This window comes from Bacillus rossius, chromosome 10 (genome assembly GCF_032445375.1).
Source record: "Bacillus rossius redtenbacheri isolate Brsri chromosome 10, Brsri_v3, whole genome shotgun sequence".
Lineage (NCBI taxonomy): Eukaryota > Metazoa > Arthropoda > Insecta > Phasmatodea > Bacillidae > Bacillus > Bacillus rossius.
The window spans coordinates 42888186-42902672 of NC_086337.1; the positions used below are offsets into that span (position 1 = coordinate 42888186).

The following is a 14487-nucleotide window of genomic DNA, read 5'->3' on the forward strand; positions in this document are numbered from 1 at the left end:
TGAACATCGACTGTTCACTGATACCTCTTCACTGAGATAAAGTAGATTCCTGTCAAGAAGTTTCTCAACGAAATTTTAATTTAGGTTTAATAACAGAGAAATCTTGTTAAAAGGATAAAATTGTGTTTATTAATATTGCAAGAGCAAAATTTTTTAAACTTATTATGCAGGGAATTTTCTTAGTAGGATTTTCTAAAGAGGCTTTTCCTGTACCCTCTGTTATGGTTCTTAAAAATGAAAGTAGGGATTTGAAAGTGTGTATATACTGTGAACTGTGGAGTCCCAATAATCCGAACTAAATGGGGCCAACACCTGTTCGGATTACCGTATTTTCGGATTAGCCGAATAACTGTCGCAATGCAACAGCATGTACTAAAATACAACTCTATAAGCATTAAGTTAAGCATTAAGTTATCAGTATCACGTAACATAGCCTATAATAACACTTTACAAGCACAAAATCTTTATATGTGTTAATAATTGGGTCAAAACATAAAAAAAGAAAATTTATTGCCAAAAATTCAATTTTTTTACATCATTTTCAACCTAAACTCATTTAAATCAGCTGGATTTTCAGATTAGTGGGGTTCGGATTAGCGAGGTTTGGATTAGTGAGACTCCACTGTAGTTGCCTGTTGCAATAGTGAAGTGTGGTATGCCTACGAGTAGCAATTTTATGTTGGGATTTTTTGTAGTTATTGGCGATTAACTAATATTAGTGGTCAGAGAAAAAAAAATTTTTTTCAAGATGGGAAAAATCAGGGAAAAGTGAGGTACATTTTTTATAACAGATTTTCGCTAGCCTCCTTGTTGGGATTACTTTGTGGATGAGATGTGTTCGGCCCCTGTTACAACGACGTGTTGTGGCGTGAACAATGCCAGCAGTGGGGTGGGGTTGGACTTCCCGCCCCTGCCACTCTGGAATTCGATCGCATCCGTGCCTGACTCAAGGGAGAAGTCGGGGGCCAGGATTGAAGATTGTTTACATTGTGACGTCACGGCGGCCATCTTGGATGAGTGTGACCTTGACATTTGACCTTGACCCCTCAAAACTTGTCAAAATTTGCCAAAATTGGGCAAAATTTGCCCAAAATTCCTCAAAATTCGCCAAAAATTCTCAAAAAATTCTACAATTCAAAAATTAGGATTTCTAAAATCCTCAAAAGTCGTTTTGCCCTAGAAAGAACACAAATTCCTAAAAGAGGCTTAAGCATCCTTGTCCTATGCCTCCAGGCAGCAAGGGACCCTCAGGTCACGAACAAGGGAGACAATGTGCTTCGTGGCATGAGAGACGTTAGACATGAGGTTTCACGAGTTGTGGATGGAAACTCCCATCACGCTGTCAGACAAGATGTGAGGTCGGTAATCGGAGCGGGGGGGTGCTGTGTGGCTTCCAGAGCTTCAACTCGAGGGCGGCGCTGAACGGCCACATCCGCATCCACGCCGGGGGCGCGAGCGGGCGGTCGCCCACCCCGGACAAGCGGCCCGCCACGGCGACGCCCCCCGCCCTCGGCGACCTTCTCGAGGAGTTCCCCTGCAAGATCTGCGGGAAGTAAGTTTGAGAGAGGCTTCGCACAACCTCCCCCCTCAAGGGCCGACGTAGCCCTTCTCTAAGACGGCTCGCGCCGCAGGTAAAGAAACAACATTGCTCTCTCTCTCTCTCTCCCTTGGTGTTACCAAAAAAAACTCCCACGCCTGTGGGCGGCCTGGTGTTTGGTTGCCGCGAGTGCACCCCCTCCCCCCTCCCTTCGCGTGGCGAGCGAAAAGTGACGAGCAGCCACCTGCGCAAGGTGCATGCCGAGCGTGACTCCGCGTGCCGACTAAAACACGCTTCGCAGACGTGGATTCTCGCGGAGGAAAAATTCCTTCAAGTACTTCCCCGTTTACTACCTCTTTGGCATGCTGTGAATGGTAGTCTCCCAAAGTTAAGTGTGATAATGTACTTGTAGATTAAAAAAAAATACATGTACATTTAAGCCTTAAGGAGGTTTGTCCTATTCTGTGTCGTTATTTTATCTTTACTTTGTACACTGTTTAATTTGTAGACATTTTGAGTAGCTACCTGTTAACAAAAATTAAAAATACATTTATATTGCATAGTTTTTGCATAATTAGCTGCCAAAATTGCTTTTTTTTTTTTTTTTTTTTTTTTTTTTTTTTTTTTTTTTATTACAGAATTGATATGTATAATGAACCTTTTTAGGTTTAAGGACACTAAATTATTCAAGAGGTTATTCAGATAGGTAAGGCAAAGTAACAGCCGACATTTTGTAGCACTGCAACCAATCCCTGGTCAGCTCTGTTGTTTAGAATCCTCTGCAATCTGAGGCACAAATGTCGACAGCTTCCTCTATCTTACAGAATGCAGAGAAATTAAATGTGAATGAGGTTGTAGTCCCATTAGAAAAAAGAGAAAAAACTAGAAGAGTATTACAAATTGCTGTATAGTACTTGAAACTACTATAAGCAGTGCTCACCAAGTTCTCAGTTTGCATAATCCATTTTGAGAAGAAAAAAAGATCACGTGTTACATTAGTTTTAGGCAGTTACTTAAAGATTGGTGTATAGTTTAGGTTTCTGAGAGCAGTATGCAAATATACTTTTTTTTTTAATTCCTACTTTTATTTTTGTGTGTGTTTGCGTGTGACATTTCTTGTTCAACTAATATACTTGGTGTATTATAGCAGTATTGTTGATTGTGTGCATGTGGTACAAAGTTTTAATTTTTTTTATCTATTTTATATTCTGTAACTTATATATATTAAAAAATAATTACGATTAATTGATCAATGAGGTGTGCTATTAAATTATGTTTTTAAGTAATCTCACAAGCAAGGTTTTAGAAAGTGCAATATTTTTATTTTATTAAATTGGGTGTTAAACTTCATGAATGAATATTATAAATAACATCCTGACTCTATTTTTTTGTGTTTATCACTAAATAATGTGCTAAAATTCACTAGGAATAAAAAATTGTAGCCAAACACTTGCCAGCAAATCAAAATCACTACTTAGCATGCACATCTGTCATTAATTTGTTGACTCGTTTATGTAATTATTGTCTCAAATCGAAATTTTTAAAACTATAGAATAAGTGGGCTCAATACTTAACTACTAGCATTTCTGATTCTTTCTCCTACCCTAAACAGCCGAAAATTAATATGGAGGAGGATTTCATTTTTGAAAAGAAGTTTTATTTTCCCTCTGTCAGTACCATTTCTGCCATTGATGTTGCCTCTACATCATCTTCAGTCTTATTTTTATTATGTGAAAAATCGGTTGATTTTAAAATTTCTTAATTTTTAACCAAAATAAAAATAAGACTAAAGATGATGTAGAGGCAACATCAATGGCAGAAATGACTTGAATGTGCTTCGGGGTAGAAACTAAGTTTAGCTGTCACCCATCTTTTCCCAAGAGCGAGAAACTTATCATGTGTAAAAATTTTGTCATCCATTTACAATATTAAGTAAAATTTTAATTTTATCAAACCCAGTATGATTAGTACTGATAATGAGTAAAATAAAAAATAATTAAATATTTTATAGCTATTTTTTTTTTATTTGACATATATTTCACACCTTTTTTTAGTATACAAAAAAAATTGTCTGCCCATCCTGTGCCCCCTCTTGACCTCTAGATCCGTCCCTTAATGTCCCTGGTCTGTCTCGCTGTGCGTTACCACTTCCAATGACCTCGCTGCCCACGGGAAGTTAACCCCCAAGTAAACGAAAAACGAGGGTGCCACGCGTGTTGCAGGGTGTTCAACAAGGTGAAGAGCCGGAGCGCCCACATGAAGTCCCACCGGCCGCCCGACGCGGAGCCCAAGAAGCCAAAACTCGACCCCCACAAGATGGAGTCGGCGGAACAGACGCTGGGGCGCGCCATGGGGGTCTCGTCCAGCGTGGGCGGGAGCCTGGGGCGGCACACCTGAGCGACCGCGACCCCCCGCCCTCCTCCTCCCGCGAGACGGACTTGATGCGCTCGCGTTCCTCTCGCCCCCCCCCCCCCCCCCGAGGTGTTGCTTGCGTCCTCCCCCCTGTCCTCCCCGCCACGCCTTCTGTCCCCCTCCCTCGCCAGTCGTCCCTCGTTTCGAGAGCGAGCGGGAGGAAGGGGTCGTCGTTCACCCGCGGGTGCGGAGATGCGCACGTGGAATTCTTCATCGTTGTACGTTCATTTGTCGGTCCTTACGTTTTTAGTGTTTTTTGTGTTAGGTCGGGACACTTGAAAAAAAAAAAAAACGAGGGATTAGAGACTCGTTTGGAGCCAAGTGCACAATTTCAGCTGAGGCGGAATGTTCGGCCTCGAATTGACAGTATTATCTTATTGAATCAGTCTCTGTACAGTAAAACTAGTGTTACTTTCTAATACATATTTTACCGTCTTGAGTTTTGACTAACTTCCCTTGCTGCATTGGTTTTTTTTTTTTTTGTATTGTGCTGTGTAAAAATTTGATTGATTTTTGTGGTCATTTCTTAAGATTTATGAACACAGATGTATAACTTTTATGTGCTGTACATGTTTCTTTAAATCCCTTTTTAAAAGAGAATTTAAAAAATACCAAAGTGCAGATGTGTTTGCTGTACTGAGTTGAGGACAAAACACGTATAAAGTAAAGTGCCTTCTGACTGGGTAAAATAAAATATAAGAATAATGACAAAAGAGGAGTGCTGTACGAAGTTACCCCTAGCTTGACTGGACTGTAAGTTTAACTCATGTCCTTACAAAACAGTTTTCCATGCCTGGCAGCAGTAATGGGGTGCAAGGAAGCAATAGTTTCTTAGAAAAATAAGATTATATTATTTAAAATAAAAATAACTTTGCATGTGGTGATATACATGTGCAGTAGCGTGTGCCATATAGCGAGTTCTCGGCACGTAAAACTGAGAGCATGAGAGAGGGGAGATCAGTTCCAGTATTTGTTTGAGACAGTTCGAAGCTACTTTTTTTCGTTTTATTTTTTTTTTCCCCCTTGGCTAACAAATTATGTAAAAGTGGACTTCCTTTTCCATGTTTTGCTGCCAGATACTTTGCTGTGTGTTGTGATATAAAAAAAATACACTTTTCTTGTGTCTTTTTAAACTATGTGCAGGTCAGCTGACAGGTGGATTGTGTATCTCATACCCTCTTTCCTCCTCCTCTTAATCCCCCTGTTATAGACAATCCTCACCAATTGCGCGCATGAGGCGGTAGGAGTGTCTAGATAAATCTATTTAAATAATGAAGTCTATATATTTTATGTTTGTTGTTGAGGCTATATTGATGACTTTGAGTTTTTTTGAAAAACCGCTGTCATAGCATTTTAACAATAAAAGTATAAAAAAACGATGAAGCATCGTAGGAGATGCGAGCCTAGATTGGTTGTTAGTGGATGGACGTTGTTAGCTAGGTTCCTCTGTCAGTTGACTTATCCGGTGTTTGTTGTTATGTATCAGGTGCTACGGTCACTTCATTGTTACAGAAATCATTATTGTTGTGTGGATTCTTGTGTACATCTGACGTTAAATGACAAAACTTTTTAAGTGTGGTTTTTTCGAGAACAGAAAACAATCAAGTAATATTGCTGTGGTCTTTCAAACAAAAATATTTAAAAAAAACCTGATGATGTCAAAAAAAAACTAGTGTTTTAATTATGTAAGTAGATTTTTAACAAATCAATAGTATGAATCTATTGTTCATGTGCCTGGATTTGTATTCTTGTGCCAACAATGAATGTGGATCGAGGAAAGGGCCACTGCAAAATGATCTCATGAGTTATCTCGACATGCCATGACACACGAGCGACCCTTTCCAACTGAGTTCAGTAGTCGACTGTACTTTACTCTAGTACTTAAGTTTTTCTGCAAAAAATAAAATATGTAATAATATTAATAATAATACTATTCCCTGTGTGGTATGAAGTGTAGGCAATAAGCTGGCTCACTTATATTGATGTATGTATTAGTCCTATGTTGGCAGCATTTATTGCCAGTCCTGCCCTCGTCGTGTGTTCATGACAACCTCCCGTGCTTGGTTCGAAACCTCGGCCCTTTGCCGAGAGTTAAAAATGTTTCTACGTGTTTGTTTTTCAACGTGCAACATGTGAAAATAAAATATGCACACATTTATCAAAGACTCGGTAGTCTTACTGCAATGCCAAACTAAGATGTATTATAGCTCAAGACTTTTCCACATTATTTTACGATTCATTGCAAAGTACTTGACTTTCTAGCTATTCTGGAGAAAAAACAAAAAAAAAAAAACATTTTTACTATTTCTGTACGTAGGAAAAGGCCAAATACCAGAGTGTTCAACGGTACTAGTCGAAACATTTGCTGTTATAGGTTTGTACTTTGTGGTCTGTTATAGACATCATGTATAAAATATAAAAGCAAAAAGAATTCAAAGCAAATAATAATAAAAAAGAGATTTTAAGATTAATAGAAAAATTCAAAAATTTGTACATCTTCAAATATAAAATTTTATTGCTTCCTTTTTTATAAAAGGGTGTGTATATTTTTTATGCACAATAATCTGTTATTTTAAATATGGTACATGCTTTTAATTGACCCAAGAATAATGTGTGTTATAACTTTCAATAATAATTATCGTTATATGAAATGGAGCAGTGTCAAGTAGTTATTGTTAAACATTACTGAATGTTGACGTGTGACATGTGCACACTGCAAACCCCAGATAATATTACGTAATACTCTTCATCAACGACAACACAACATGATGTTCCACCGGTTTGATGTTTCACTATGTGCTGGATATTTATTTCTTTACTCAGATTATAAGATTACTATAATGAAATCATGATGCTGTTTTTTATTCATATTGCTGGTCACACGTAATACTTGCGAACTATGGCTTTATGATCAAGATTCAGAGAGTTTTGAGACAAGAGTTTTTTCGGAATGCAAGTTATTTAAATTTTATGGATGTTTCTTTAGAGTTCTAGTAATACTGAAACTAGCAGAATTCTTTGCGTGCTTAGTCCTGAAGCCATAAAATACTCTACATATAGTTTGGTCTTGTTAAAATATTGTCAATGTGTGCATAAATTCAAAATGAGACTGACTTTGAGCAGAACACTAATATGACTGGAAGAATTGCTTTTTTATTAAATGCAGTAAAACTTAACTCATTTTGTACTTCTATACAAATTCAAGACCTCTAGAATTAACTTTAAAATTGTGCTACATAAGGATGGATAATATATTGTCTCAAAATTATACGTAAATGACTGAAAAGAAAATTGTAACCCATATTGAAGCAATCTTCTTAGCATATTAGTTTGAGGAACATTTTAATTTAATGTGCCAAATAAATGTAATGTTTAAGGCAGCTTTGAATTACATTACAGTAGGTGGTAAGTATCAAGTGTAGTGAGAAATGCCATCCCAGAACTATTTTTTATACGAACATAAAAAAGTGAAAAGTACAATATTTTCCCACTTATTCCTTGGGGAATCGAACTGTTTGATCAGTATTATTGAGATGAAAATTAAGAATAGCTACCTACTCATATTTTTGAGAGACTGTTGTTCAAGTTTTCTAGGAAGGTGTCGTAGGCATATAAAATAAATCTTGCTGCAATAATTGATGAAATCTTATTGTGACTGAGAGAAAAATGTTCCGATAAACTGGCATGTCTTATCAAGGCCAAATTGTATGTGATGTCCCCTTGTTGCAAAAAGCCACACATTTTCCTCTTTTTTGGGGAAATAGTTCTACATTATCCATATCAATCAAGCAAAGCTGAACACTATTCACCTTTGAACAGTAACCTAGTAACTGTTTGCCATTAGCACATGTACCAATTCAAATACATTGTTCATAAGATGCTAAAAAAAGTGTGTAAAATACCTTTTGCAAGTGCAAATTCTAGTTCAGTTTTGTTAGTATACATAAGTTACCTAGGTAGTAAGGTAAGTAATACTTACAAATTTTTGTCTTTAATTTTTTTATAATTTTTATAATTTTTATTTTGGTTACATGTGTGTGGATATGAATGAGAAATTATAATTTAAGATGAGTACAGTAATACAATGTGTAAGAGCATACAATTTTTTTGTATTAAGTTTTTTGTGTTGATGATTCCATGTTTTTAAAAGATTTGTTCTAGAGCCTCACTCAAATGACTTTACATTCTAATATAAACTTATTTATTACCATTGTCAACTGGCACCAGCTCATACATCATAACACTGCTAAGCTAGCTACACAACCTGAGTGTTTAAACGGCAGTTTAGTATTATGATGTCCTAACATGACACCTACTCATTTAGAATCCGGAATTGCAAATGCTTTTGTGTTTATGATGTGCATTTAAAATACCTGCAGGTACTGTGTCGCCAAGAGATGCAAACAACCATTTTTGATGCATTACAACTAGGTGTAATCAAATCTAGCTCACCTGTCTATAAGACTACTTTAGTCGGAGGATTTTTAAAAATTTACTTGCTATTTAATTGGTGTTGCATCGTTAAAAGGTTACCAAAAAGTGGGAAAGAGTAATTGGTTTATATTTGAGAGTTTTGGTGCATCAATTTGGGTGTTCTAGATGGCTAGCATAGCATGTTAGGCTTTCTTCCTTATGTTGTGATGTAGTACATAGGTACTTTATTACTACTGTGAAGTTTTAGTTTAAAATCAACTCTCTCTTTAACTTATTATTTATTTATAAATTGTGACATGTCTACCCAAAGCATATGGCCAAAGTGGTAGACACCTTACATAAAAATGAACAAATACAAAAATTAAATTAAAGCATTGACAAAATATTTATTACAACAAAAAATTAAAAATAAACATGTTAAATACAGTAGAACAAGAAATGATAAATTAAATCAAGGGAATAATTAAATCAATATGTGACCTAATTCATTACAGTAGTACATTATAAGATAATTTATTTTGTTTTGCATATCTAACAACTATAAAGATAATAACTGATCAGTACACAAGTAATAATAAAAAGATAGTTTGAAGTTGTGTTAAAAATTTTAAATTAATTTTGATTGATTAATATCTCAAGTAGATTATTGTTGGCATGCACTGAATGAACATTGACTTATTTTCCTAATTTAGGAAAAAACTATCAAATTTATTACAATTACATATTTACTAATCTATGTAAAACATCATTAATTTTACTAATATAACACAAGAGAGGATGATAGCATGTATTAAAAGTATGAACTTTGATGACAGTATTTTCAATCAAGTAATTACAACATAAACTATGTTCCAATTATTATTTAAAACATACACAAATTGTCACTAGCATTTGACTCTAATTACATTTTTTAGGAAGTACTCTATTTAATCAATTCTAAGACGATCCTCTTTAACACTTTGTTTCTCAGAATTGAAAAAACTATTTCAGTCAAATAAATGATAAGGGAGAGAATAGGAACCAAAAGAAACAATCTTAATTTCAAAAATTTTTAGGCAATAATTCTAAATCATTTTTTGTTTTGCCTATTTTTGTTACATTGAAGCATACAATTCAATAGATCATCTGAACTTAATGATGACCGGCTGCTGCAAAACGTTTTCCCGTTGAAGTCATTGGCGTTTAGCAATAAATTCTTTTTTTGAGAATGAAACTAACTATATTAATTAGTGATGGGCCAGATTCCAAATTTTCTCAACTCTGAATCTCTAATTCGAATCCCAAAGAGTAATTTTAATATACTTCTTGAATCCGAATCTAGGTCACAAGAGTCAAAAATAAAATAATGCACAAGAAATAAAAAAAGGGTTAACTATGGTGTTGAAACATTCAACCCTTCAAATGTTTGTTTCACAAACTAAGTTTCCAAAATCAATACATACCTGACTGTAATTTGATTCATATGTTTACATTTTAAATTACAATATCCTATGTAATGTAACAAGATAGGCATGAAGGAAAAATTGACCTAGTAAACTTCAACTTACTTTTTTCCTTCTAATATTTTTTGTCCAAACTTAGTCCTCCAATATTGAATCCTTTAAATACTATGTATTTGAGGATTTTATTGGCCCATTTATAGTAATAATGCTATCTGTAAACACTTTATTGTGGTCTTTGAAAACCTGTATTTTGTGATCTCTGCCTTACAGAAGGCAATGTTTCAATGTATTAGGATAAAAAAATTGTTATGGCATAAGTATGGCTTCTTTAGATTTGTATACCTCTACCCGGTCATTGTGGTGCATTTTTTGTCATCAGTAGAAAAGTCCCACAGCGACGCAAAGCAACTTTTGGGCATGAATTGTATCTAGCGACCTTGCAATTATTTGGTAGCTTCGCGCGTTAATGACGAGAAGGTTCGATCCTAACACTCCGATACTTCTCAAATTGATGAGCCTCCGAGTCAGTGACCAGTGTTTCGGAGCCCACTGTAATCTTGGAAGCATGGCCGCCTTGAGGGCCCCATTTGCACGGGCACACAGACACACGGTGTGCAGAGCTTCCGGGAAAGAAAAAAAAAAAACAATCGATTTGAAAACTGCTCAACATTTCCGAGCGGTGTGTTTTTACGAAAAGCATTTAAGAATGCGCAGAGGGCAGGTGGGTAGTTCTGCTTTTGTACTTCACTTTTAAACTGTATTTTTAGGAGACTGAAAATGGCTGAAACGAGTGTTTTCAGAATAAATCATCCGGTACAGATTCATGAAAGCGTTCAAGGGACTTACATTACACCTTTATCTTCATTTACCTGTAACACAGTTTTACGGCTGCCTCTCGGATATCATAGTTACCCTGTGCATGACGAGAAGACTGCATGTCGGTCCACAACCTTGCACTTATAAGCAACACTGCGCTAGAAGCATCCTTCCTCTCTAACGTAAATACTCCCCTGACTAGGTGGTCCCCTTAAGCCTTTGTGCACAGCCGTGCAACGCAAATTCTATAAAATAAAAACATTACCAAGAGAAGGTTGTTCTCTGATGTTTTGAGTGTCTGGTGTCTTTCTGAAATATTTAAAATGTTTGAAGAATGGTGGGCCTGTGATGATAAGCGCTTTGTTTTAATTAAACTTTTGACTAGTCACCACTTTTTTAATTGTACAACTTACTAAATTATCTCCGCACTAAGCAGCACTCAATTTTTAGAGCTCAAAATGTCGCAGCAAAGATACACTAAAGAAAAGAGTAATTTTTGGGGTACGTAAAAAGCACCACCGAATTTAAGATATAGTTGATTCTTAAAGCTCGAAAACTTCACCAAATATTGTGCCCCTTGAATTTAGTATATTAGGTATACAGTTTCGTTTCATGGGTTACAATAACACACTATTTTTTTTAATGTAATACATCAAGAAGTTATTCAGGACTGATTTAAACTGCAGTATAATTAATTTAATGTATGTTTGTGTTAATTTGCCATTAAATGTATCTACATAAATATATTCTACACTCTGCTCAAGATAAGGTGAAACTGTTTCGAAAGGTCCTTCAGCGAACATTCAGACTTACAGCTGAGTATTGAACTTGATGAACCAAAAAAAAAACATAATTCATGAGGCACCATACTCTCAAAATCATATATAAATATTTTTTTGGCTAATTTTGTGAGAATGTCCAGCCAGAGACACCTCAGGACCACGCAAGACTTGCGGGCCCCATGCCGTCTGTTTTCACGTATACCTTCCTTAGTTTCTTTTTTTTAACATATGGACATTAATGAAAAAAATAAATAAATTGTTATTAACATGTAATTTAAAGTGCTGGTCAATGCCTTTCGATATCAATTGAGTTTTCATGAATACATAACAGAAAATCTTTCAAAGATTTTACTGCCTCATTTTATTTAACGAAACAATTTAACAAGAATTTGATCATTAGCATTCATAAAACTCACCCAAGTATAATTTAAATTTACCATGAAATAAATTCAAAGTTTCTTAAGATAAATTATTAACAAAACCATCATCAAAATTCAGGTTTGAGGTTTGCTTAAAAAATATTGTTTCTAAGATTTTGGTTTTCAAATTTTCCGGGTGAGGGACTCCTGAACCCACATTTTCTGTGGGGGCTTTTGCTACTGTGTTCAGTTGTCAGGTTCTCTATGTTCATTGCAGCACCTGTCAAAGAGTCTCACTTTATCTTTTAACAGAGTGTACCACATTTTCAACTCCTCTTTATTGTAATTCTTACAGTTTTGCCTGCCTCCTTAGAAGGATATCATCAATCTAATGTAGACCCTGGAATTGAAATTTTTGGTCCAGATATGATTAATTATTAACTGTGTATGTGTAGATTACTGCAATTTTTCTGGATTTCTGGATTTCTGAACTCAGAGGGAACTAAAAATGTGGCAGCGTAGTAATTCGACAAGTAATTCAACCACCTGAAAAAATCTGAATGTGGGTTGAACCATAGAATGACAAAATAAAGATGTTTTATTGTATTTAGATTGTCTATTAAGATTTAAATTATCTAAAAAAAATGTATTTTGAATGCAAATTTAAATTATTAACTATAATTTTCCTGATGATTAAAAATAGGAACCTTTAATTCTTTATCATCGTCATTGTTTAGGCAGAAGTAACTCACTTGCAATTGACTCTTTGCAATCTTCTGATCTTGAGCTGACTGTGTTACAAAGTCGCCTGGCTATTGACTCAATTTCTTCAGATCACATTCAACATGACCTCCAAATTCCCTGTATTTTCCCAAGTTTTTCCATCAGACGTCACTGGTCTGGCACTTCAGCTAAAGTCTTGGATCAGGAGGAGGGGGAGAACTGGAAAAAGGGTAGTGCCTTTAAAGAGCTATGCATAGACCAGAGCTTTGCATAGACCAGTGCTGATGTTCTTTTTTAACATACATGATTATCATTCAATTCTGCTAATGTGTCGTTCCTTATTCTCATTATTACAGTCAGTGTTCACAAGCTTCCTTTGTATTAAAGTTATTGAAATAATACCAGTGCTAAAATTAATTAAATTAACCCAGGAATAAATGCAGTCACGTATCACTGTAGCTATGCCATGAATTTATCTCCCCCGCCCTTGCTCCTTTTTTGCGTTCCCCCACTTTACTGTACCTGATACTGAAAATATCAGTTCAACATCATACTTCCTCAGCTGAATAAATTTCACCTTAAAACCAAATTACCTGTTCAGAATGCTAGATAGACAACCCTATTGTAATATTGTGATGTCACCGTATTAGTATCAAACTTGTAGAACTATCACTTCTGCAATGGTTGAAGGAGAAATTTGTATATGTACTAATCAATTTTTGGGGAAACGCAAGTGGTTTTATTCAGAATGTTTCTGACAACTTAACTTTAACACCTACTGGTGTTTCATTATTTTTTGTTTTTTTGTTTTTAGTCAACATTAGTTGTGATTTGTTGGTGTGAAAACCATTTTTTTTTGTTTATTTTGTAGTACAGTATCCATCAACACTTAAATATTGAATTTATAATGCAAAATTTTATTTTTATTGTTTAAGTGCATATGTGTGTGCTTTGAATTGTGGAGCTAACGTTATGTTTGTTTTGTTCTGATGTGTGCTATTCGCCACTATCGGAATAGCTACCCAATAAAATCTGTTTGTTTGTTTTTTTTTTTTGTGTGCAATTACGTAAAAGTATTTTATTAAAAATTTTTTTAATGTGTAAGCTTGCTTTCTAGCCATCATCTGTGCAGCAGCATGAAATATTTAATTTGTTTTTCTCAACCCTTCCGCCAATCTATTGTTTGATCTAACATACTTAGCTGAAATGTTCCTGACCGGGCTATGCTGTGATAGAATGCTTAGAGCGAGAATAGTTTTAGTGCAGGCAGCGTCCGTTGTTTTGTGTTTGGAAAATGTGTGGCTTTTCGATGACGATCTGTGTAACTGCATTGCTGTGTACCAGGAAATGCTAGAGCCTCAGTACAAGAGAAATAATCAGATGTATGTTACATATATATGATCTGTATGCATACTTTTGTGGTGATTTCTCATTAAATGTATTTTTATCTTTGAACTTTTTTATTAATCCTTTGTGGCAATTAACAAAGCTAACTGCCCTATATCCTGTAATATGCATGTCATTTTCCTGAAACTATCATTTTCTTGACTCTGCAAGTTTGCTCTGTGTGCATTTTTTTAAAATTTGTAATGCATATTTTTTTTTTGTAATGTAATTCAGTAAATTAATTTTATTTAAAATCTAACTGCATTTCCCTAATGCATGCTTCAGTTCATATTCATTTTGTTAGGAGAATTCGAGATGAAGCAGGCGCACATATTCCTTTTTTACAGACAATGCATTCATTACCATCTTACCTAAAGTGCAAGAAAATTAAATCTGCATAGCACACTACATGCCAAGAATTTTATGGCACATTGTACGTCAAGACTGCATTTTTATAGAATGAACAACAGAACGAAAACCACAGACAAAAAAGAAAGACTGGACAACGAGACTTTTTTTTCAGAGAACTGATCATTTTCTGAGTAAAGATAGGACAAAGCTTAGTGTGTGAACACACGTAGGATGTGCAGTTCAGC

The 14487-nt window shown here is 35.3% G+C and overlaps 1 protein-coding gene across 1 annotated transcript in view; it reads left to right on the top strand.

The window, feature by feature from the left end:
• LOC134536026 (pneumococcal serine-rich repeat protein) overlaps positions 1–13960 on the top strand; it is a 608959-nt gene extending 594999 nt beyond the window's left edge. Inside the window, exons 21-22 of the mRNA XM_063375537.1 lie at positions 1398–1552; positions 3760–13960. Coding sequence (XP_063231607.1) covers positions 1398–1552; positions 3760–3934 — 330 coding nt within the window. The 3' untranslated portion in view covers positions 3935–13960. The remainder of the gene's footprint in view (positions 1–1397; positions 1553–3759) is intronic.
• The last annotated feature ends 527 nt before the right edge of the window (positions 13961–14487 follow it).